This window comes from Schistocerca serialis, chromosome 4 (genome assembly GCF_023864345.2).
Source record: "Schistocerca serialis cubense isolate TAMUIC-IGC-003099 chromosome 4, iqSchSeri2.2, whole genome shotgun sequence".
Taxonomy (NCBI): domain Eukaryota; kingdom Metazoa; phylum Arthropoda; class Insecta; order Orthoptera; family Acrididae; genus Schistocerca; species Schistocerca serialis.
This window is the reverse complement of record NC_064641.1, coordinates 287,378,431-287,404,896: the sequence shown is the minus strand read 5'-3', so window position 1 is coordinate 287,404,896 and position 26,466 is coordinate 287,378,431. Positions and strand designations below refer to the sequence as shown.

At 44.2% G+C, this 26,466-nt stretch overlaps 1 protein-coding gene across 1 annotated transcript in view; it reads left to right on the top strand.

Annotated features, from left to right (window-relative positions):
• LOC126474170 (cationic amino acid transporter 2-like) overlaps positions 1–26,466 on the top strand; it is a 415,453-nt gene that overhangs the window by 250,222 nt on the left and 138,765 nt on the right. The window contains exon 3 of the mRNA XM_050101629.1: positions 5,251–5,485. Within this exon, the coding sequence (XP_049957586.1) occupies positions 5,257–5,485 (229 nt within the window). The 5' untranslated portion in view covers positions 5,251–5,256. The remainder of the gene's footprint in view (positions 1–5,250; positions 5,486–26,466) is intronic.

Genomic DNA, 26,466 nt, shown 5'->3' with positions numbered 1-26,466 from the left:
TATGTTGTACCGGGTTTGACCATATGTTGCTCCAGAAGTGTTCCATGTCTGTTATGTTTGATGGATTGTCTATTTTAATGTGTGTGTTATCTATTGTCTGGTAAAATTTCTTTTGGTTTGTTTCTGACATTTCATTTCTTATAAATTGTGTTAGCTGTCCGATGTCTTTTCTCAGTTTTTCTATTCTGATCTGTAGCCATTGTTGCCATGCTGGTTTTGTGGGTTTCTGCTGTGTGTTGGTTGGTTCTGATCTCTGCCTAGTGTGTATATTTAGTGTAGTGAGTGCTCCTTTATAAACCAGTAGTTGTAACTCTTCCATAGTTGTGTTTTCATTTATTTTGTTGTGTATGATTGTGTTGATAGTTTTTATTGTTGTTTCGACTTGTGGGTTATTTGACGGTCTATGCAAGAATGGTCTAATGTCTGTATTTGTGTCTTTGTATTCTATATATGTCAGCTGAAATTTTTCTTCTATATCTAACATGTGTGTCTCTTCTTGTTCTATTTGTGCTTGTTCTGGTGTCTGTCTTAATATTTCGTTTTCCTCTGACTGTTTAGTTGATGCGTGTTGTTCTTTGTTTGTTTGCTCTGGGATGTTTGAGTCCATTACTGTATTTTCTTCTTCTTCCTCCGATTGCACATTATTTTGTTCCAGTTTTTGTTGTACTTGTTGTTTGATGTTTTCTAATTCTGACTGGGGTATCCTGTTATTTTTAATTATTACACGGATCTGATCAGCTAGTCGTTGTTCTGTTAAAAATTTTAATTCTGGGTATCTGGTAATAAATGTTGTGTATACTTGTGATCTGTATCCAGTTGTGTTGGTTCCTAGCTTTGTTGCTTGGTAATAACAGAACATGAGGTGTCGATTAACTTCATCTGACCATCTCATCCTCTGTCTTTGTTTTCCTTCTAGGGTGGTTGCAGGAAGCATATCCTGCAAAACACCTCTATTTGGATTTAAATCATTTTCCAGTTGGCTAGCAGTGTCGTTACCATTGTGGGCGGGCATAGGGTTCAAGCGTCGTCCCCGACCATGACGGCGCTTGTCCGAGGCTTCTTTAGTTCTGTCCTGAACCAACAAATCACACTGAAAGGGGGGTTAGCCCTATTAGTGGTTTGTTCTTTTCGTCGCCTTTCGCGACTGGCAGAACATACCGGAGGCCTATTCTTTTCCCGGGCCTCCATGGGAATTATTATTATTATTATTATTATCATGATCATGGTAGAGCTCACTGAGTTTGTTCGAGGTCGTGTAATAGCGTTACGAGAAGATCGGTATTTCTTCTACGATACTGCAGAAAGACTTGGCAGGAATGTTGCTACTACGCGCGGTTGCTGGCAGTAGTGGTCACGGGAATGTACTGTCGCAGGAAATCGGACTCTGGGAGGCCACGTGGCACATCAGAGAAGGAAGACAATCGTGTTCGGCATATGGTTCTGGTGCATCGTACTGCAGCAATCTGAGCAGCTGTTGGCGTCACAGTGACACAACGAACTGTTACAAATAGACGGCGTATAGCATTCATTCCACTGATCACAAACCACCGCCGTTTGCGACTTCAGTGTGACAAGCGAGAGCTCATTGGAGGGCAGGGTGGATTTCTGTTGTTTTTTGTGATGAAAACTGGTTGTGCTTCGGTGCCAGTGATAGCCCTGTGTTGGTTAGGATGTCTACATCTACATGATTACTCTACAATTCACGTTTAAGTGCTTGGCAGAGGGTTCATCGAACCACAATCATACTATCTCTGTACCATTCCACTCCCGAACAGCGCGCGGGAAAAACGAACACCTAAACCTTTCTGTTCGAGCTCTGATTTCTCTTATATTATTTTGATGATCATTCCTACCTATGTAGGTTGGGCTCAACAAAATATTTTCGTATGCGGAAGAGAAAGTTGGTGACTGAAATTTCGTATACAGATCTCGTCGCGACGAAAAACGTCTTTGCTGTAATGACTTCCATCCCAACTCGCGTATCATATCTGCCACACTCTCTCCCCAATTACGTGATAATACAAAACGAGCTACCCTTTTTTTGCATCCTTTCGATGTCCTCCGTCAATCCCACTTGGAAATTATCCCACGCCGCGCAGCAATATTCTAACAGAGGACGAACGAGTGTCGGGTAAGCTGTCTCTTTAGTGGACTTGTTGCATCTTCCAAGTGTCCTGCCAATGAAACGCAACCGTTGGCTCGCCTTCCCCACGATATTATCTATGTGGTCTTTCCAATTGAAGTTGTTCGTAATTTTGACACCCAGGTACTTAGCTGAATTGACAGCCTTGATAATTGTACTATTTATCGAGTAATCGAATTCCAACGGATTTCTTTTGGATTTAGATGACGACAGTTGAGGGCCTACAGCCAATCTGTTTCTGTGTTAGACACACTGGAATTTCTTATGGTAGCAAGAGCACTCATGTGGTTATCCCACGCACTCTGATTGCAAACAATCTGGTGATTCGATCTGTTGTGCTGCCTTACATTACCCTGTGATCTTGCAATGTTAATAACTTACATGGGTTACGTAGAAAAAGTATTCCCGATATTTCATTACTCTAGAAACGTTAATTATTTCCAGGTTTTGCGTTTTTTTCCATCAGTCTATTTACCAGTAATTAACAAGCCAACTAATGAGCCTGGCGAGTGGAAGTCTGCCTTCGCTTGTGATCAAGTGCATCTGGTTAAAAATTATCCAACTTTATTTACAAGACAGTGCTTGCAATCAGTGGCGGCCGGTTATCACGTGCTAATGTGCTGCAACACACTGTAAATATCGCAATAAAAGTATGCCATTTCTCTTCGAATGCGAGCCAGAAGTCGCACTAAAATTACGCCATGTCTCTTGAAATGCTAGCTGGAAACTGCACTAAAATTACGCCATCCTCTTCGAATGGGTGGTGGTAGGCAAATAACATGGATGGAATGGTGTTTTATAGCACTCTCTAGACCATAACTAAGAAACCAGTGTCGAGTGCTGAAATTATAGTCAGGCGCATTACGATCAACTCAGACAAGCGTTGCAGCTGTTTTCGACTGCTGATGCTCTCATGTGATGTCATCTCCAATGGCACTACTATTGCTTTATTGCTCCCAGCGCCAGGTCAGTATTTTTCATTGAAACTGTGTATAGCATATTGTGAAAGGATAGAGTGTGAGTATTTTTAGAGGAACTCTTGTAACGGTTCTGTGGCAGAGTTGTTTACTGCATGGAGTGGTAATTCGTTGACTTGGCGTTCGATTCCTGCTGTTATCAATATTTTTTCATTTTAGTTTTAAAAATGTTAAATGATTGATTATAAAATATAAATATGTTTAAACAGGTCAGTTTATATATGTAAAATTGATATATTCAATTTAGTTACGATTACTAACATTGTAAGTGAAAGGGCTATAGAAAATCACATTACAACACACACAAGATTTTGCATGAGCCGCCACTACTTCGTTATAATTGTAACATTTGGAAGTGCTTGCAATTTAAAAGAAAACATTAACAGTTGCGAAGTCTGTATAGTTGAAAACTGACTTCATAAAAATTAATAAATCAAACTCCGTCTTCTAATAGATGGGCTTCAATATCAGCAGCCTAGTTTCAAAATTAGCAATAACTGGAGTGACGACAAAATTAACTGGCAACAGAGTATCGGAAAAATAACATACCCAGATATTAAAGGAAAACGTGGCAGTCAATTACCAAAGTATTGTGCTAATGACCTAAAGTTTGTGGCTTTATACAACCACCGTACCACAATAACTTTATAAGCAACGCGCCGAGCGTACTGTCCGGGCCAGGAGCCGCCCCATACGATCTGCACTACGGTCCCATGCAAGACGCACAGCATGCCCTCGTCCTCTGCCGCGTCATTGACGCTTATTCGGCCCAGACAGAGAGAGCCGTCCACCGCCACATTGCTGCTGTTCTCAGCAGAAACATACCGCTTATTTTGCAGCGCGCCGCTGCCCACTCAAGAGACAGGCAGCGCCCTCTTCCAGCTCGCAAGCGCCTCCTGACTGGAGAAGTTGCAAAGCGCGCATTTTTAAAATCGGAGGACCGCGACTAATAGAGAGCGTGCTGAAAAACGGCACGACATTGCTACACTTCTAAAATAATTCTAAATAAGAATAGACTATCTCGCTTTGACCTGCAGGACAGGCTTAAACTTCTAACTACTACAAAGTCAATGATTAAAAGTCCCACAGCTATCTTCCTGCTTTCAGAAAGATTCCAGATACTCGACCACTGGACGATGCTACATTCCCATTTCTGCGCATATACAGACTGCAGCATAGTCAAGATTTTAGAACGCCACACTTGACGCAGTCAGTTGATCGTTGACATCACTAATCACTCGCGAATGTGAGTGGCTCCTGATTTACATGCAAGAGCATGACGTGCACTCACAAGAAGTAGTCGATTTTGGCCAGAAAGTCGCTCGTGTAAAACAGGCTTAATACTGAAACTTCCTGACAGATTAAAATAGTGAGCCAGATCGAGGCTCGAAATTTGGACCTTTGCCTTTTCGAACAAGTGCTCTACCAACCTCATCTGCGGTAATAGCGGAAGTAAAGAGCTATGTAGACGGGTCGTGCTTGGGTAGCTCAGTTGACAGAACAGTTGCCTGCGAAAGGGAGAGGTCCTGAGTCGAATCTTGGTCAGACTCACAGCTTTAATCAGTCAAAAAATTTAATACCAGTGCACACACTGTTGCGGAGTGAAAATTCATTCGGGCTTAATAGTGCACTTATTGTGCTGTAGATGGATTGCAGAGCGTTGATGTGCTGCTGTAAACGAAGCTCGGTACTGTGGGCATTATGGTGTAGACTGAGTGCTGAGCACTGGTGCGCCTCTGTAAACGATGCTCAATTCAGTGGAAATCGTGATGTAGACTGAGCACTGAGTATTGGTGCACTGCGGTAAACAAAGCTTAATATTGTGGGAAATATGGTGCAGATGGAGTGGTGAGCATTAGAGTACCGCTGTAAACGAAGTTTAATACTGCGTTTACCGTACTGTATACGGAATGCTGAGCATTGGTGTGCCACTGTGAACGAAGCTTAATATTGTGGGTATCGTGGTTAGATGGAGGGCTGAGAATTGGTATGCCACCCTAAGTGAAGCTTAATACTGTGGGTGTCACGGTGTAGATGGAGCGCCGAGCATTGATGTGCTGCTCTAAATGAAACTTCATAATGTGTCGTGGTGTTGATGGAGCGCTGAGCGTCAGTGTGCCACTGTTGCAGGCAGGCATGTGGACGGCGTTGCGGGCGCTCTCGCGGCAGAAGACGCTGAGCGCGGAGGCGGTGTCCTCCAGCCAGCTGTCGCGCTGCCTGTCCGTGCTGGACCTGACGCTGCTGGGCGTGGGTTCGACGCTGGGGCTGGGCGTCTACGTGCTGGCCGGCGCCGTGGCGCGCGATGAGGCGGGGCCCGCCGTCACCATCTCCTTCCTGGTCGCCGCCATTGCCTCCGCCTTTGCAGGTACCGCACAATTCTACATTCACATTCCGCAAAGAGTTGTCAACTGCACAGAAGGGAGTACTTTCCATTGTACCTTGTTTTACGGATTCTTCCCATACCATTCGTGTCTGGAGTACTGGAAGCTTGACTGCCTAAATGCGCCTCTGTACATGTACGAGGGGCGTTTGAAAAGTCTGCGCAAAGTCCGAGAGATGGCACCAGAGGTGCGTATCGAGGTCACATTTAGTTAGTAGCATCTTTGCAAAGAACTCCCACCAAGTTTCAGCCATATTGATCTATTTCTCTGTGTTTCGAATTCGTATGAATCCCCGGAAGTTGAGTGATTGTCAAGAAATGGACGAAAAAGAATTTCGTGTGGTGATTAAACATTACTTTCTGAAAGACAAAACGGCTCAGGAGACTAAAGAGAAGCTTGATAAACATTACGGTGACTCTGCACCTTCGATTAGAACAGTTTATGAGTGGTTTCAAAATTTTCGGAGTCGCCATATGGCTACAAGTGATGCTGAACCTTCTGGACGCCGTGTGGAGGTTACGACTCCAGAAATCACTGATAAAGTCCAAGATATGGTGATGGATGACAGAAAAGCTAAGGTGCGTGAGATGGCTAGTTCTGTGGGCAATTCGAATGAACGGGTACGTAACATTTTGCATAAACATTTGGACATGATAAAGCTATCCGTAAGATGGGTTCCGCGATTTCTCACGCTTGACCATAGACTGAATCGTGCGAAACGTTGCAAGGATGGTTTGCAGCTGTTCAGGAAGAATCCACAGGACTTCAAGCATCATTTCGTCACTATGAATGAAACATGGATACATTACTATAATCCTGAGACCAAACAACAATCTAAACAATGGGTTACCAAGGGAGAATCTGCACCAAAAAAGGCGAAGACCAGAAAGGTAATGGGGACTGTCTTTTGGGATTCGCAAGGGATAATCCTCATCGACTATCTGGAAAAGGGTAAAACTATTACAGGTGCATATTATTCATCGTTATTGGACCGTTTGAAAGCCGAGCTGCAAGAAAAACGCCGGCGATTGGACAGCAAAAAAGTCCTTTTCCATCACGACAATGCACGGGAACACACTTCAGCAGTTTTAATCGCAAAATTATTGGAAATAGGATACCAACTCATTTCACATCCCCCTATTCTCCAGACTTGGCTTCCTCAGACTACTATTTGTTCTCCAATTTGAAGAAATGGCTGGTTGGACAAAGACTTTATTGAAACGATTGCAGGAACTAATAGCTATTTTGCAGACTTGGACAATTCCTATTATTCGGAAGGGATCAATAAATTAGAACAGCGTTGGACGCAGTGTATAAGTTTAAAAGGAGACTATGTCGAAAAATAAAAAAGGTTTGCCTCAAACACGTAAGTAGTTTTTATTTTTGCACGGACTTTTTAAACACCCCTCGTAATTAATGTAACTTAATATTTGTGTGAACGGTATTTGGGGACTGTAGCATAATTGTACAGGTTCGTTATGATTAAACTTCCGTCTCCACGAAAAAAAAGTGATCGTAGGACAATGAAATTTCGCGGGAACATTTGTAAGAAAGCGTGGAAGAGAAATAATGAAGAAAGCAATGAAAGAAACAAATTTAGATTTTTATATGAGATAGTAACATTTGTTAATTGCGTTCCATGTTTACATTCTAGCTTACCAACCTCGCTCAATGTGCCGACCAATTGCATCCTCGATAGCCTGGAATCGCACTAGCGATAGCATTTCACAACTAATGGCAGCACTTTTCGTACGGTGCGCCGTGGAATGTTCAGCTGTCGTGATAGCTCGTGCGCTCCTTGAAGATTGCACATTGCATCCAGCAGTCTGTCACGGCAACAGTAACTTCTTCAATAATTTGTGATGCAACTGGCGGTCAGCCACTCCCAGGAGCAATTCCCAAATCGTCACTTAATTGGAACTGCGGAATCGTGTTCTTCAACCGAGGTGCGGAAAGGACTTCTCTGTATTTCTTTAATTCGTCGACACTAGTGGAGAGTGGCTATGAACTATCAGGATTGCAACCTGATTACGTCGACTTCTTACCACGGTATTTTGGTTGACAGTTATTCAGCCATCTTCAGGTCAGTGTTTTCCACTGGAGATTGCCTTGTACCAAAAACTGGCGCGGAGACGCATGCGCAAAGGCAGCAGGTACATGGGCGCCCTCTTCGAATATTGCTCCAGCTATGGCGCGAAGGCGCATGCGTAATGGTGATACGTCATACGTGCTCTCTGTGGGAAATTGCACTCGGTCTATTAAAATTCAGATGTCTGAATTAATAAAATGAGCTGTCACAAGACGCGTCACTAGTCATAAAATGTTTTGTTTTTGAAGAAATCAAACACGCCACCGGGTGTGCTTTCTTATCCAGTTGAAAGCCGCCATCACGATTAATAAGATATCTGGTTTCTTAACAGTTGAGTCCCAGGTGGATCTCGTTGAGGCCAAGACTTCCGTGGCAGAATAATCTCTGGGGCATCTTGTAGAGGTAAAATACTCGGCTATGGCTAACTTAATGGACAGCGAAAGGCGAGTGTGGCGATCATGTTCAACGCATCTTTCACTCACTGAGCACGTTGTCTGACCAATGTACGCTCTGCCACACTGGTGAGGTGTTCTGTAGATGCCAGCCCTCCGTAAGCCCAGATCACCTAGAAGAGCACAAGTCTTTGTAAGCTTGCGGGAGATTACTTGCACTACCAGTCTCCTCTGCACAACGCTTATCTGGTGAATATGGCTGACTATTTGTCAGCTGAAATATCGTGGCAAGAAGTCTATATAATCCGGCTGAAAGCTCGAAACTTCATAGAATATCCATTACGCCGAGAAAATTTCAAGAATCACTATTGCTGTTTCGATAGAACGGCTTTACGAATAAAGCACTGTTCACCTTGCCCAGAGCCACATTGACTGTCTGTAACTGTTCTGCGTACTGATGCTTGTGTTTGAACCGTACATCGCTGTACCAGTACTGACCCCCAACGGCAAGTTGTGATACTAACACTACTGGCAACGCAAATCTTGCAGCACACACTCTGAACATCATTCCTATAAAGTTAGGTACCCATACTGTATACAGTTTCCCGTCTACGCTTGATGAAGTGGCGGAAGTTTAATTATAACCACCCTGTAGATTCTTCAGTTACTACTGTTTCTTGAAACTTCGTGAGTAGGTCTCTGCAGGATAATCGGCGCCTATCTTCGGACCGTGGGTTAAACAAACCTGTGATAACTCGTGCTGCTTTTCTCTGAATGTGTTCAATCCCCCGATCAGCGCTACACACTGTGCGATAATCTGGGATAGGTTTCGCAAGTATTTTGAAAGCGGCGTCCTTTGGTGACTGACTACATTTTCCTAGCACACTACTAATGGACCAAAGATGACCTGCTGCTATACCTAGTGTCATGTGTCTCAACTCATTGCTGTCTGTTCTTATTACATGAGCAGCTGCCATACAGCTTCCCATTCTATGATCCAGGCATCAGCTACATCTCGAAATTAATCTTTGCCACTCGCCTAATCACTGCGATCATCATTGAACTACTAATAGAACCAAAGGACACGTAAGAAGTTATAGAGAGAGACACAGATGTGTTGAAAACGCCCTCTACTAAAGAGACATTACAAGCTCGTTCAGTTATTCGTAATGTGATAGCGTTGAAGTCAATGGCAAATTGTGCTTAAAATTTTCAACATTACGGGTTGCTGGATCAGTTGGAGCGGAAATCACTGCTCGGTAAGCAACAGAAAATCGCATGAGAGAGAGAGAGAGAGAGAGAGAGAGAGAGAGAGAGAGAGAGAGAGGGGGGGGGGGGGGAGCGAGGGGGGAGTGTCTCTCAAATGATATGACGGTAGCAGATCTCTTAGCAACATCTCAATGGCTGTGTAGATGACTTGGTGGTTATATTCTGGTCGTACTTTCGAGCTGTCATCGTAATGTTTAATAATAGTGTTCCTGTATTACTGAGCTACAAGATCGTTGAATTGAATTGTTGCTCGCTGAAAGCTGCAACCTTTACGAGCTTCGGAAGCCTCAGCACTCAGGAACTACTTTTTAGGATCAACCTAAGTGTATCTTTTGCAGCAGTTTTGGTAGAAGCCCTGGAGAACGTTAACTTGCCAAACATGCCTTCACATGAAAGTGTTAAAATTCCTACAAAGACTACTTTTAACGCGAATCACCAAATTTGTATTGATGAGAGTCGGTAAACTTTAGCTTCCGAGGAGCCAGATGTTACGTCCTCGCTGCTAATGATAAATGAGTGGAAAGGTAGCAGAGGGGATCTGTCGCCTTAGAAATCTGCACAGGCAAGCGGAAGATTATTTGAACAAGCGCACTTTAAATAAATGTATTGTACTCAACTAGCGGGTGAACAAATGTTGCACTGTCGACAACCCGAGGCAGCCGCGGCTAGCTGTTAACAGAGGCCCGACACGGGCGTGTCTAAGTCCGCTGACTGTTTGCTGGTAGAGCTTAATTATCAACAACTCGGTGTTACGTTAGGCCGCGGAAGTAATCTCGACTAGAAACATGGTGCACGATGCCCGCGTTTTATAACGTCGTCATGGCGATCTTCATTGACGGCGATGTTCAAAGCGCCGGTCGCTGCGCCCACAGGAATATGCGTCGCACCGATTCCGGCAGTATCGGTAAGCTGCGATACAATATTGGCGATAATTCGTAAATTTATGATGTAATTATATATTGACACACCAAAAATCAGGGAAAAATGCATCCATATGTATCATCACCATTACCTATTTGTACTCTATCAGCAGCCCTCACAGAACACACAAAACTGATACGCCAATTTGCGCACTGAATTTTTAGCTTCAAATGAATTTTTTTAAATTTATGTAATTATAAAGTTTTATATCCAATCACTGGAGACTGTGACACCACACTAGAACTGAAAATACAAGGAGCAGTCAAATGTAAAATATACAGATGGAAAAAAGTATTACGAAATTTATTTGCTGATTGTGAATTCTTTGACATGGTCTGTATCGAGTATAGATGTACCACGTACTTGCGACACATGGCAGTTTGTGCCGGGCCGGAACTCGGCAGCAAATTTCCCGCTTATCGTGAGTGGTCGCCTTAACCACTTTGGCCATCCACTCACGCTCCCTGGACCAATCCAGACTTCCATATGCCTTGTCTGAAAAAAGAGACATTGTAAACTATTGAGAGCCTAGATGGACTAAACGACGATGATAACGTTGAAATCTCCCTATTAGGGAAAATAACTAATGTTGTGAGCATTAGGCGCTGTAGACAGTGTGGCTTATGGAGGTTTGGTACGGTCCGGGAAGCATGTGGACACAGCCGAAAAGGTTAGGGTGACCGATCCCAGTAAGCAGGAAATCTGGGTTCGGGTCCCGATCTGGAACAAATTTCCGTGTGTGTTAACAGGTAATATATCTATACCTGATACAGATGATGTCAAAGAATTCGCAAAAAGCGAATAAATTTCGTAATAACTAATGTGGCCGCGGATCTTCATCAGTGTCTGTTCCTTCGGACATGATGTGTCCCTGAGGGGACAGACGTAGTAAAATAAGGGAAACAAGTAGGTAAACTGTTTGATAAGTAAGTAAGTTGTAAGTAATAGCAAGAACTGTTTATACATTCAGCCTCCTATGAGACAAGAGGGTCAATTCCTTCATGCAAAACTTTCACGGTTGCCTACAGAACCGCGGTTGTACCCAGCCACGCACCTCTGTCTGAAGCAACTCGACGGCCACGAATGTCTTTCTTCAGAGCTCCAAAGATATGGAAATCACATTGTGCATATGGATTCACTCATCTTGTCTCACAGTGGTATAAATGGATTGACGGTCATGGGGATTATTTTCTAAATAATAAACAGTTTATGATCATCTTGTGAATGTTGCAGCTCTTCTTTTTTCCGTGCTTGCTAAGAAAATTGGAGAGGATTTCCGCCTTATGCAAGGCACCAGTAGCTTCTTCTGAGAAGTAAAATAAATAAATAAACAAACAAACCCATTTCAGATAGCACAAAAAGTGATCAAACAAGTTTGGGCGAAATCAAAACTAAAAAGGGTTCTTGATAAGGCGAAATTCCATTCCAATAAACAGTTTACCTAATTGCTTTCGATCTCATTCGTTTTCATTTGACTGTACATAATATACAGTCCAGTCATATTAATGTGACCACCACCCATGTTCGACGTTAACGTGCAATAACCAGTCGTAGTTGGCAGGTGGCAGCACTGGCAGTGGAGCGTGTATAAAGCGTGACAGGGGACACGGAAAACAGTGCAATCGTTGCCATTATACTGAAATGGAGTGATTTACCTGACGTTCGAAAGTGTATGACCATTAGCCATTTCGGAAATGCTTCCATCTTTGGCCCGAAAGCCAAGTTTGTAAACTGTCCGCATGCCACTGTGATTAAAGTATACCATAATGCACCCTCAATCTGCACTGTTGCCAAATTTATTCAAGATGGTGGAATTAAGATGCCTGTCACAGATGTGTCACAGTGACGACATGGGGGGAATTTCAAGTTTTGGCGGGAAAATAGGTCAACTGGGCTACCTCCATTAACCTAACCCCCCCTTCCCTCCCCACCCCACTTACCTCCCACTCTCCTCTCTCTCATGTGGAAATTGGTGGGAAAAAGACTGTCTGTGATAGGCTATCATATATGATGGAAATAAGTCTTTATTTTGTATGCATTGTTTGTTTAAACAATTTGAGCTGTCACAAACAGTAGCTCCATCCAGTGTGTTCACAATGATGTCCAGTGTCTAACTGACCTAGTTCACAACACCGCCACCAGAGGGCGCTATCGGCCCTCCCCCTCTCTCCTTCCGTGATGTAATCCAAGAAAGCGGGCTAGGGAAAAAATTACGGGAAAGGGCTCAGTTTATGTCCAGCTGTTGGACTGGGAGGATGGACGTAATTGCTTACTTTGTTCAGTAGATGAGATGTCTGTGCTGGAGAAGTAGTAGTTTAAAAGGTATATTAGTTGTAACTATGCAGCTGAGGACTGTGTTGATAGCAATGACATTTGATGAAGACGAACACGCTTAATGAAATAATGAATAAGCAGCAGGGTTGGACAAAGTTACACTTCACAACTCATACTGATAAATGCTTGCCGTAGCTATAGAGCATTCGATAAAAGTCCAGTCAGTCTTCCGAAGCGCAAGAGGCGAGACGTTCGCCCCAGTCTCTTCCGCGTCCGCTGGAAGAGAGGCTACGCTCCAGTTTCACGGCACCGCCACGCAGTAGCCACAGGAGCGGTCGCGTACTTACTCCTTTCCATCCCTGGCACGCGAATATCCTTTATCGCTGAACACGATCTGCTTCGGAACTTACTACCTCTGGTGTTTAAGCAATGTGCGGAATTTTGTAACATACATAACTTGAATATATTACAGGAACTAAATGCACCCCTGCACAATTTGTGTGTGTGTGTGTGTGTGTGTGTGTGTGTGTGTGTGTGTGTGTGTGTGTGTGTTTTTAAGACAATCACACTTTTCATTCCGAGGAATACCACCACTGCCATCCTTGAACACGGACTCTAAAAAAGAGATCGCGATACGCTTGTGAAACGATCCCAGAGACACTTCGCGCGCTTTTGTGAGAAATACACTTGTCTTTGAGCAGTTTCTGCTTCAGGAGTTAGCGAATCCGACTGAATAAGTCTCTAAATATACTTTCAAAAAAGATCGCTCTACAGTAGTTTGCGTCAATTTTGCGGTGTATACCGCCACACACGAACATGCACCCTAAAAGATCGCTGCACACTGGTGAAACCTTCCTGAGACGCTTCACACGTTTTTGTGGGAAACATCCCGAAACCGGTATTAGCTGCAAATCTCATTTTGCACCATCGGTTTCCGAAACGGTAAGTGGGCTTAGTTTATATTAGCTTCTGCTGGAGTCAGGCACGTTATTTTCCTCACTTCTTGAAGCACACACTGGTGTAAAGCACGACGGGAAAATAAGAACAAGTACACAAACAAAATTCGAAGCACTGTCCTACAGACGAGAAAAATGGCTGGACTTTTTTCGGGGAATTTTCTACATCTTACAGCTGCTGGTCTGGAGATGCTCTAAAGCCACAATGGCGGGCGAGGGGCAGCATCCTGCCTGACGTAACCAGAGGAGGATGGTCTGCTTGGACGTGTGTCTGAACACTGAACAAAGAAGACATCAAGTGACTCCCAGACGTCACAAAACTTCCCATTGATACATTGCCCCCTATCTTGTTCGAAGCAGTCTGTAGAGGCTCCTGTGCCCCATACAAAGGATGTCTTGTGACATTCTGACGTCATGGAATTTATTGTGATTGGGGCATTCTGCTTGGTTCTTACTGAATTAACCAGCCAAACTGTTGCTGTTGCTGCTGCTGCTGCTGCTGCTGCCGCCGCCGCTGTGCAGTACTGTCCGTCGTTTTCTGCAGAAAGACAAATTACGAGACTTTCAGCAGCAATACTATTTTGTGGAGATAAAAAAAAATACAGCAGTCATGTTGCGCTGATAGTTAAACCCTGCAAAAGAGGTCTACAGAAAATGGAATGCGGAAACTATCGCCAAAGACACTTCCTCAATTACACTGCTCTGCTACTGTCGAGGAAAGTTTCAATTTTTCAGCGTAAAATCGATCTCCAAGCTGGCTGTATGACCACATACCACATCAGTGTAGTAAACACAATTCGTATCCTGCACCATACAAAATCATCACTTCTGCATCTTGCATATAGCTGTCGGGCACCAGACAGTCGTAATATACCGCTAAGGCAGACAAAAGAAAGAAAGAAAAAAAAGCAGCACCGGATACTTCCCGCGAGGTCGGTCGGTCATCCACTGCGGGCAACGGTCACGAGTCAACTGCCCCCGCATACGATGCCCTGACGGGCGATGAGAGCACCCTCGCTGGACTACTGTCACTCTCCGAACGTATACGAAGGCTGGGCTGGTTCCCATCGGCACAAACGCGCTGCTGATTCTGGCCCCTATCTGCTTGCTTGGGCGCTGCCATGCTTTCTACAGCCACTCCGTACTCGTGAGATTACAAGAACATATGCATTTTCACATGGTTCGCCAGTTTATCATACCTTTTACGCGATAGTTCCCGATATCAAGCACATAGCAGTAGCCTACCGATCGCCTGCACAGTATAGTTACACAGATAAAGAGTGCAAATGATTTCTCTAGAAACCCGAAACCTTAGCGAGGTGGAACGTGCTGCAAACCACTGAGTAACTAGAAACTTATCTCGTTTGCGAGAGCTTCTGTGAAAGCTCGAATAAATAGAGGAAACTGGTAGTTCTATTCGTATTTTTTTTTTTAACGAATACTGATGTCAGTGATATAAGATTCCAAATCATACTCGTACTTCGCAAAGTCAACTAAGGTGTTCCTCATGTCCAGAGAACCAACAAACGTTTCTTTCATCTGTCTTTCACCATCTAGATGCAAACACACACATCACAATCAATCTTCTCTCAACCAAATACAGACGAAAGTATCTAGAAACAGTTAACTATTTCATGAGAGGGAATAATTGATCAGTGCAAACACACGCCCGTATTGAATCTTCTCAAATTTCCACAGAGAACCCATGCGACCACGAAGGCTGTCAAACACATACTGAGTGTTAGTTCACAATTCAACTGCCTATAGGGCGACATGATTAGGCCAGCTGCATTCTAATTCTTGTACTCCAGCCCATCCACTTCGGACAGCTCCTGCCATAAGCCAGAAATGTCAGTCGTTCCAGGTACAGGCTACAGCCACCATGCACCTTGCACCCCAGGTAGAGACGTCCTAGAAAACCAGCCACACGTACACCGAAGAGCCAAGGAGACTGGTACACCTTTCTAATATCGTGCAGGGTCCCCACGAGCACGCATCAGTTCCGCGACACGACGTTGTATGATCTCGACTAATGTCTGTAGTAGTGCTGGAGGGAAATGACACCATGAATCCTGCAGGACTGTCCGTAAATCCGTAAGAGTATGAAGAGGTGGAGATCTCTCTCGAACAGCATGTTGCAAGGCATTCCAGATGTGCTCAACAGTGTTCGTGTCTAGGGAGTTTGGTGGCTAGTGGAAATGTTGAAACTCAGAAGGGTGTTCCTGGAGTCACTCTGTAGCAATTCTGGACGTGTGGAATGTTGCATTGTTCTGTTGGAATTGCCCAAGTCCCTCGGAATACACAACGGACATAAGGGGATGCAGGTGATCAGACCGGATGCTTACATGTGTGTCATCTGTCAAAGTCTTATCTAGACTTATCATGTGTCCCACATCAATCCAACTGCACATGCCCAACACCATCTTGAACAGTCCCCTGCTGACATGCAGAGTCCAGGGATTCATGAGGTTGTCTCCATACCCATACATTTCCATCCGCTCGATACGATTTAAAGCGAGGTTCATCCGACCAGGTAACATGTTTCCAGTCATCATCAGTGCACTGTCAGTGTTGACGGGTCCAGGCGAGGCATAAAGCTTTGTGTCGTGCAGTCATTAAGGATACACGAGTCAGCCTTCAGCTCTGAAAGCCCATATCGATGATGTTTCATTGAATGGTTCGCACGCTGACACTTCTTGATGGCCCAGCATTGAAATCGGCAGGAATTTGCGGAAGGGTTGCACTTTTGTCACGTTGAACGATTCTCTATAGTCGTCGTTGGTCCTGCTTTTGTAGGAGCTTTTTCCTGTCACAGCCATGTCGGAGATTTGATGTTTTACCAGATTCCTGATATTGACGGCACATTCGTCAAATCGTCGTATGGGAGAGTCCCCACTTCATCAAGACCTTGAAAATGCTGTGTCCCATCGCTCGTGCGCCGACTGTAACACCACGTTCAAACTCCCGTAAATCTTGATAACCGGTCATTGTAGCAGGATAACCAATCTAACAACTGCGTCAAACACTCATTGTCTTATATAGGCGTTGCTGACCACGGCGCTATTTTCTGCCTATTTACATATCACCTTTCTGTGAAGTTTGTGGCGTGCCGCTTTCAGTTCAGCATATTGTGGCTACGTGTGTCCTGCATACTGATAATAGGGCAGCCCTTGGTGTTGCTGGAGATCTGCCCACCGTGCTCGCAGATACCGATACCAGTGTTAACAGAGTGGTGAAATTTTGTGAACTATCAGGCCTCATCCCTAAACTGGTGAGGAAGGGCGGCCGACTTTAGTAATAAACTGCTCTGCATGTGGGGACAGCCTTCGTCCCCACCCATGAGACTTCATGTTGATTTTTCGTCAGGGCGCTGATGACCGTGATGTCGAGCGCCCCCCTCAACCCAACTCATCACCATCGTGTATTGTTTCACGGAAAAATGCTTGTGAAGCCTTGATCAATGAGCTGCCTCATGACGCCTTAGTGTTCCACAGCGATGAGGCACATTTTCATTTGTATGGCTGTGTGAATAATCAAAATATGCTGTATTGGAGTGGCACGAACCCCCGAGAACTTCTTGAACAGCCCCTGCGTACAGAACGTGTGACAGTTTGGTGTGCGCCATCTAAAGTTGGCATTATTGACCATGGATTTTCAAAGAGAACGATAAGGCAGTGATGGTCACTTCTGAGCATTATTTTCAGATGATTGAACAGATTTTTCTTCCAGAATTTGAAGAAATTGATGTGGTTGCTGTCTCTTTCCAACAAGATGGCGCCAAAACTCACACGTCACGAACATCGATGACCATGTTGCGCGAACACTTCCCTGACTGTCTCTTCTTTTTGAGGGGTGATCTCCAGTGGGAAGCACGCTCGCCAGATTTAGTGCCATGCGACTTTTTCTCATGGAGCTAACTCAAATCCTTCGTGTACACCAATCGTCCACAGACCCTGGCTGAGCTACGGAACGATTTGGTGTTGCTGTTGCCAACATCGACAGAGACATGTTGGAAAAAGTGGACCGAAACTTCCGATTTCGACTCACCAAATGCATTGAGCATAATGGAGGCCACCTTCAAGGTATCATTTTCGAAGCTTAATGGAACAAACTTTACATGTTACTCTTTGTAGAGAAAAAAAGAATTAAATTGATGTCTATAACACTCTCTGAGTTCTGATTTTTGTTTTGTTTTAAAGTAAGTTAGTTCCCACGCAACACCCTGTAGTAAAAACAAAAAAAAACACCATTCGCTAACTTCATCTGATAGAGAACTCGATATATTCATATCGAAAACAAATACAATCTGTGTCTGGCATCAAGCATATGTGGTGATCCTATTAAATATGTAGGTACTCATCCACTGGAGCAGATGACCAGTGATCGAAGTCACCTGCACAAACCAGTGTAAAATTTCATTGCCCGTACTGTAGAAGGACCATATCCTCCAGACTATCAGTCGCAAGAGATAGTGCCTGTTTTGTTGTTTGATACTTTATCTGCTGTACCATGGTCAAGAAGTGTGTGACTACAGCTTTGTACACCACCACACGTTTTGTTTTTCCTCCATGACTTCGAGGTCTGTGTCAGGTTCTAAATTGAAATTAACAGGTTTTGATCCATTGGCTCTCACAGCAAACTGGACATCACAAGGTGTAAATCATGTTGCTGCTGTTTACAAAACAAACACACACACACACATATATATACACACATATACACACACACACACACACACACACACACACACACACACACACACACACACACACACACACAATGATGGAAGAAAGACGGTCACAACACAAGGAAACTGCAAGAGTTTTGTGGCACTGTGGAGCGTGTCCAAACAGCTGTCTGAAGCTGATTGATGACTTCTACATTTAAACTCATCCTTCACACCGACAGGGTAGCAGATGTCTTGGTGCTCCGTTTCGACTGATTCCTCATACTGCAGTCGTGTACGAAATCACTGTTTTGGTGTTAGCCATCCCCAGAAGGTGTTGCCCCTCCACCAAGACTCTTTATCCATCTGCCGGCCGGAGTGGCCGTGCGGTTCTAGGCGCTACAGTCTGGAAACGAGCGACCGCTACTGTCGCAGGTTCGAATCCTGCCTCGGGCATGGATGTGTGTGATGTCCTTAGGTTAGTTAGGTTTAATTAGTTCTAAGTTCTAGGCGACTGATGACCTCAGAAGTTAAGTCGCATAGTGCTCAGAGCCATTTGAACCATCTTTATCCATCTCAAACAAGAGATGTCAATCATTTTTTGGTAATAAATAGCATACTATTGGACGGATGGGATGGAAAAGACACCGTCGATGTACTGTAACAAGCATCAAAGTTGATATTTCGATCAATTTTAGCAATTTTACCAGTTTTTCCATACTTTCAACACCAATCCATGACGCGCCAAAACGCTTCCCAATTTCTGTATCATCGTTAAAACCAACCCCCCCTCTACTTTCCGAGCACCATATACTAGATTGCGAATGTACATAGGTGACTGTGCGGTGCGTCTGTTCATTACTAATTCTCGAACATATACACCAAAATATTGCAGACAGTGATGTACCTACTTCTAGCACTTCGATCATGATGCGTAGTTTACGATTACGATTGCTCCTCTTTCCCTCTGCAGATGGTAGCCACAGAGCATTCGCGCAGTCTTAAGATAAAGTTAGAGACTGAAATATAACCTCACATTCTTTTTGACGAACCTTCTCTGCAACACCGCCACCGAATTAATCTGCAACTGACTAGAAGTAGACTGCTACATTCCACGTCTGGTTAAGGAACAGAGTGAGCGTTCTGCACTAATCTTTCTTACTACGCCCATCCAAGTGCACAAGATCTTTCCAGACGTGCACATGTCGCGGAGGTTAGCACCTCTGTCGATGTATGGTAGATGTGGCAGATGTGGAAGTGTTGTGATGATATAACAGATGGTTATGAAGAAGTAACGCGAGGCTTTCATGAATTATGGAGCTTCAGATGAATGCAATCTAAAGCATTTTACATAAATCGACTACGCTATCAATTCTTTTTCAGTTGCCCTAGTGTCAGCGGTCAGCACCAAGAAGTTATTGGTAAGAGAGAACATAAACACATGCACATTTACAGTACGCTGTTCTGCACTTAAAACATACTATAATGTTAGAGCTCAAAATGTTCAAATGCGTGTGAAATCTTATGGGACTTAACTGCTAAGGTCATCAGTTCCTAAGCTCACACACTACTTAACCTAAATTATCCTAAGGACAAACACACACACACACACCCATGCCCGAGGGAGGACTCGAACCTCCGCCGGGATCAGCAGCACTGTCCATAACTGCAGCGCCCTAGACCGCTCGGCTAAAATGTTAGAGCGGTGCGGTTTCCGACTATTAGTCGTGTGGAGTGCAACGCTGTTAACATTCCAATGCAAGAAATATAGTTCCAACGCAAGTTTCTCTATGATAAACTATGATGACAAACTGTAAAATGAAAAAACTGCTTCCTTAAAACATCGATTCTTTGTGATATAAGCACAATATAGCTTTCCAGAGGTTTATAGCGTGCACTATCATATCCTATCATGGTTCAGAAATTATACTGTGCTCGCATTAGTCTTATAAAATGATAGTAACGGAGAATGTCTCGTACAATGAAAGACACAAACACACAGCAGCAATGTTTGACATGTGAAATTACACAACATGCTGCCACTAACTCTGTAAGCAGGATATCTGTCAAGCAGATGTATACACGGAAATTGCAGTACCCCACAAACAGCGTCGTAACTTAGAATCACCGTAGTTATGATTCTGAAGATTAGATTTTAAGCCCAAGGGGGTTGGAGTACGTCGCATAAATCTTCAATCGTTTAGAGGAAAGTGCCGAAACAGGATGGACGTGTATCATCATCATCATCATCATCATCATCATCATCATCATCATACATGAAGTCCGCAGCTCGTGGTCTAGTGGATAGCATTGCTGTCTCTGGAGCATGGTGTCCCGGGTTAGATTGCTGGCCGGGTTGGGGATTTTCTCTACCTGGGGACTGGGTGTTTGTATTTCCTCCTCCTCCTCCACCTCCTCATCTTCATCATTCCTGATGGTGGCTAGAGTTGGCCTGGGTGGAAGGGTCGGCCTGGGTGGAAGGGTCGGCCTGGGTGGAAGGGTCGGGACTTTGTATGGGCGCTGACTGTGCAGTTGAGCCCCCCACAAATCAGTCGTCGTCATACATAAAATGGAAGTCCTCTGATAACTGAGAGGTTTGCTGTTAACGATCGCAAGTGGATAGTGCTCTGTCACACACTTCTCTACGATCAAACGCAGATTTTGCCACACAATTGATGCACCCTGAGAGACCAGCAGAAAAAAATGATTAAATGATCCGCAGCAACATCTCCCTCCCACTCTAGGTTTTATCATATGTCTACCATTAAATCACTGCTCGTTAAACTCCTTCTCAACCGATCACTCCATCCACTTTGTCTTTCTTTAACGCAGATGCAAGTGAATTTAGAGGCAGATGGCTTTCCTCTTTCGAGGAAAGCACCAATGACAGCAGTTAACTCATGTGTATCATTATTACCTCATAGACACGGAGTAGAATTTCGCCATACAGTAAATATTTGTTAGCTGATACCGCACGGTTATGAATGGCGGAAAGTACAGAGAAGCACATGGTAAATACTGTTTTTTAGGATTTAAAACAGTCCTGCACAGGATCAAACACGCGAGCCATTTTGTAGTCGTATATTGCAGTTCCACAGCTCGTAATGCAACATGTCCAGAGCCCAGAATCTCATTCACTCTCTTCCTGCATGTCTTGCTATGATCTGCGCTGCAAAAGGAGGTTATTCAGGCTTTTGAGAGATGGTGAGATTAATGTGGCTGGATTGTGTCTTCTGTTGTTGAGTTTCATGTGTCCACAAATTGTTCCAGACACGTAGTGTATATTTGTACTAGATGATTGGCTTTAATTTTGATTCATTGACGTCCTAGCCGTAGGACAATACTTTTCTTTACGCCGTGAAGTGCACTATTTAACATTTAAAGGTATTTAAACTAGACTACCAATCTCTCCACCACTTTGAAATCTTATCAAGATCTGGAAGGATATTTTTGCAGATTTTTTGAGGGGACAAATCCGCATTGAAACTTTAGTACTACGAGATGAATGTTTCAGTAAGTTCACTCTTTGTGTAGTGCATGAAATGCAGTAGCTGGCTGTGGCGATTGATACCCGTAGAATATATTTCAGTTATAAATCTGAAAATTATACGCCACCTTCATAGAGACTGTAATCGACGTAAACAAAGAAAAGAAAAGAGAGTAGTGTATGCCCAGTTGTTCTTGTGAAGTGTGAATGCGGTTTAGCCATGTTTACTCCAGCCGTGGTTTGAATGCGTGTTGTGTGAAGAGCTCGCTGATGTGGAACGTAATGGGGTTTCAATAAACGTTATAGTTAGTAGAACGATCCTAAAATTTCTGAATGCCAATAACCTGCCTGGAGCTTTGCTTTCTTTGCGTGGTACGAGCTTGTTTTCTGAGCTCTTGATATTCATACGATCGCTGCTGGATATGAAATTTCTAGGAATTATTGTGTTTAATTTGAGGCATACAAAATAACGGTGTTGAAACTTATGGCTGACGTCACGTAAGCCGTCGCCTCTATTTATATACTGCCATTAGTAGAAAGTGTTAGTGAGTGTCAGTATTGTCTGCAGCGTTTACAGTCGTTCTGTCCAAGAGCGCCAATACGATAGTTTTCAGGGGAGGAAGGCTATACCTGAGGATATGGAGTATTTTTAATATTTTGGAAGACGAATGGCGACTTGTAATTAGCCATAAAAGGTTCCAGTTCCGAATACAGTCGAGAACCTACGTAATGCGACTTTTAAATTATTTACTTGAAAGAAAAACTCCTGACAACACTACCCTTTTATTTTCCTTTCCCCAGAAGCTTGGGGGGGGGGGGGGGGGCGGAGTAGGGAGGGTGGGTGGAAGCGGAGGCTGCGGATTTCCCCGTGCACCCGGGCATGGACGCCGCTGGTACACACAGCGTATCTCCAGCAAAAACGTAAAAACGTAAGAGTGATAAGGCATAGTGTAGCAACAAAACGTGAATCGTAGTATTCCGATTACAGGCGACATCGCCATTAACAAAAAAAAAAAAAAAAAAAAAAAAAAAAAAAAAAAACCTTTTGTAAGATCGTGCTGTCTGAATGTGAGAATCTGGATGTTCGACCAACTAAATTTACAACAAGAGTTGTCAAACAATGTGTGTGTGTGTGTGTGTGTGTGTGTGTGTGTGTGTGTGTGTGTGTGTGTGTGTTTTTTTTAATGTCAACAGGAGCTTCCAACTTGAGCAATAAAAATATAACAGTTTACAAGTGCTTATTGCCTTGAAGTCAGTAAATTAACTTTTTCGTTTTCGGCAGATTTCGCAGTCCTGTCAAGTAAGTTTGTGTTATTGGTGTAGTCATTTTGCAAATGAAAGTGATTTCGTAAAACTCGGCTCTTGTAGCTTCATATTTTGTTGCTCGTTACGACATACCGCAGATAGGCCCACCTCAAACCGAAACGTCTGTGACGAAACGAATAGCCACACGTCGTAATTGCGTGCAATGGCCTACCTGTCGAGTTAAATGACGAGATCGCAGGTGCAGAAGCGTCTGCATTCTTACTGGTAAATTTATACGTTATGTATACCGAACAGTAATGAGATCTGAGAACCCACTCATTCGACCTGAAACGGCCAGACTTCCACACGTCTCGGGTGTAAATTTCTTCGCTGTCGTCGTACGCTGCAGCCACTGCACTGCACAACTGGGAGACACGCCAGAAACAGTGTGTCACCAGGTCAAGGCAACTTGCGACATACAAATCTGCGAGCGTAACAGCTAGACAACTGTCTGCAAAAATAAAACACAGTGGAGTAAGCACGAAAATGACGTGAAACATAACACGTTTGAAATAATGTATGATATTTAAAACTTTAGAAGTAGAGCAGCATAGTGAGAATTAAGCGATGCTTTCTAAATAGCCGTGCCAGGCGTAATGATAAAGGGCTATAGAGGAGCATTGAATGTGGTGTGTGGTTCTTCGACAGTGACAAACTAAGCGTGAAAGATTATTATACTTCGTTTGTGAGTAGTGATGCTTTCGGAACGGGAGCGGATGCTCGAACTTTATGGGTAATGGTTGTCGCACCATGTAATTTCATTTCACGTGCGTTGTAGTGGTGATTCAGTAACATGTCAGTGCAGATTGTGGGTGTAGAGACTCATTGCATTTTGTGCTGTATTGCCAATCGGATAACACAATGGGCTCAGACACACCTTGTGCATGGAGTGCAGTGACTCATGCTAGTCAAACATAACGAGTGATAACACATCGTTTATCTTGGTCAATTTCGGCTCTTGTTTCGTAAATTTCCTACAAATATGACATACAAATAAGCGTAATAAGATTAAGAAGGGTCTATGGCAGTTGACCACCGCCATTGCTTATTGTGTTCGCCCCCGGTAGCTGAATGGTCTGCGTGATGGATTGTCAATTCTGTGGCCGGGTTCGATTCCTGGCTGGGTCGGGGAATTTTCTATGCCCAGGGGCTTGTTGTTGTGCTGTCCTCATCATAATCCTCTCCTCCTCATTGACTGCAGGTCGCCGAAGTGGTGTCAGATTGAAAGACCGGCACCAGGCGAACGGCCTGCCCGACGGGGGCCCTAGCCATACGATTAAATAAATTGCTTATTGTACGCTTGGGCGTCTACTGAAGTTAATCAAAGACATTTCGGGAATCTAAAATAGCCATGTTTTTTTTATATAACTGATTCGGCGAGTTTGAAACCTGTTGTGCCGGCTGCTGTGGCCGAGCGGTTCTAGGCGCTTCAGTCTGGAACCGTGCGACCGCTACGATCTCAGGTTCGAATCCTGCCTCGGGCATGGATGTGTGTGATGTCCTTAGGTTAGTTAGGTTTAAGTAGTTCTACGTTCTAGGGGACTGATGACCTCAGTTCTTAAGTCCCATAGTGCTCAGAGCCATTTGAACCATTTTGAAACCTGTTCTGCCCCAAGAACTGATATTAACAGGACGTATAAGAAATTTACGTTATCTCTATCGATTGACATTTATCCACTTAGTACTTCCAAGGTTGATAACTTTGATACTAAACGCTAAGCATGTTCAGTGTATGTATACAAAATACAATTTTTTTCTAGTATTATTATTAATGTAGCTAGCCTACCTTTCCGATTCAACCATTTCAAATTATATTCTCATATGACTGAATTCAAGATATCCAACGAGTTATGAAATAAATCCAGAGAATATTCACAAAAAATTAGTCGATATTCCAGAAGAACCTGAACCGGAACGCATCTCACCAGACCACGGTTTTCCTGTCTAGCGTCAAACCGAAATGGTCGCAAGCCCAGCAGGGGCGCTGCAGTTGGTGTCGTACTCTTAGCAAAGGCAGTCACATAGGTTGTCTGCTGCCATAGCCCATTAACGCCACATTCCGCTGCACTGTCCTAACGGATAGGTACATCACAAGTCCCACAGTTATTTCTGCTGTTATGTCACACAGTGTTTGTTTGTTAGCACTGACAACTCTACACTGCTCTTGGTAGTTAAGTGAAGCCCGTCGGCCACTGCATTGTCGATGGTGAGGGGTAGTACCTGAAATCTGGTATTCTCGGCACACTATCGGCACTGTGCATCTCACCCCAAGGAGGCGCCCCGCTCTTTAGCAGGTTCATGGTTGGCTAGCATGGGGCAGAATCTTTCACTTCTGTGCTGCATGCCTATCCTCTTGCTGTTCTTTTTCCCCTCCCTGGGGGAAAATCTCTGGGGCGTTTTTTGGAATGTGCTCCGCATTTTCAGTAGCTGACATCAGAACAGTCTCTCCACTGTTTTTCGTTTCTTTTTTTCTTTCTTCGTCCACCTACTCCTATCCTTCCTCCACTTCAGAATTTGAAGTCTCTGTTTTTCTTCTTCCTCCCTGTGCGCTCCTGAAGGCTGGCCCACACATTTGTTGCGTAACAAGTGACTGGGTAACGGGTAATTCCCAGCCCTGGGTAGACAGGTAGGGTTCACACTTACCCCTTCGTACAGGCCTGAGCAGCTGCCTTCCTAAATTGCTGATTGGCCTCTCTGTCAGGTGTTCAGGAGGTGTGACCTGAGGTGTGACCTGAGGTGTGAACAGTCACCAAAGGCGGGTGAGCCCCCCTCTATGGGGAGACCCCCCCCCCCCCCAGTTGGAAAGAGCGCACCATCAGAGATGCTGGCTTTCATGGGGTATTTTCTCGCAATGAGCCAATCAGCATCTTAACTCTCGTTTACGAAATGGCACTTTGCTTTTGGAGACTACTTCTGATTGTCAAGCACAACAACTGCTTGCCGCTTCGCTCCTCCACAGCTATCTTGTTCGTGTCGAGGCCCATCGAACGCTGAACTCTTTTTCTTGGCGTTTTTTACACTAGGCTGAACGATGCTCTGACTGCGGCAGATATCCAAACGCACCTCTCCGATCAGGGTGTTACTGCAGTCCGATGGGTGATGATAAAGTTAGATGCATCCTTAGTGCTGACACGCACTATTTATCTCACTTTTGATAGAGTGGAGCTTCCAACCAAGATAAAAGCAGGCTATGGAGTTATCACAGTCTGACTTTACACTGCGAACCCAATGCGCTGCTACCAGTGCCATCGTTTCAACCACACTCGAATGTCTTGCCAACACCCGGCCAAATGTGTAACCTTTGGTAGAGATGCTCATGAGGGCGATTGTCCACCTCCTTCTCCCGGCTATTTCAACTGCAATGGGGACCACGCTGCCTCCTCTCGCGATTGTCCCATGTATCTCGATGAGTGGGCTGTCCAGGAGATCTGGGTAAAGAAAAATGTGCCTTACCCAGTCGCTCGCAAGTTATTGGCTCGTTACAAACCCTGCGTTCTCCCACTTGGCACTTACAGTAATGTTCTTGCTACATCTCGCTCTTTGAAAGACATGACCACGCAGACATGTGACCTCAAATTCAGTTCTGCAGTTGTGAAATCGACCACT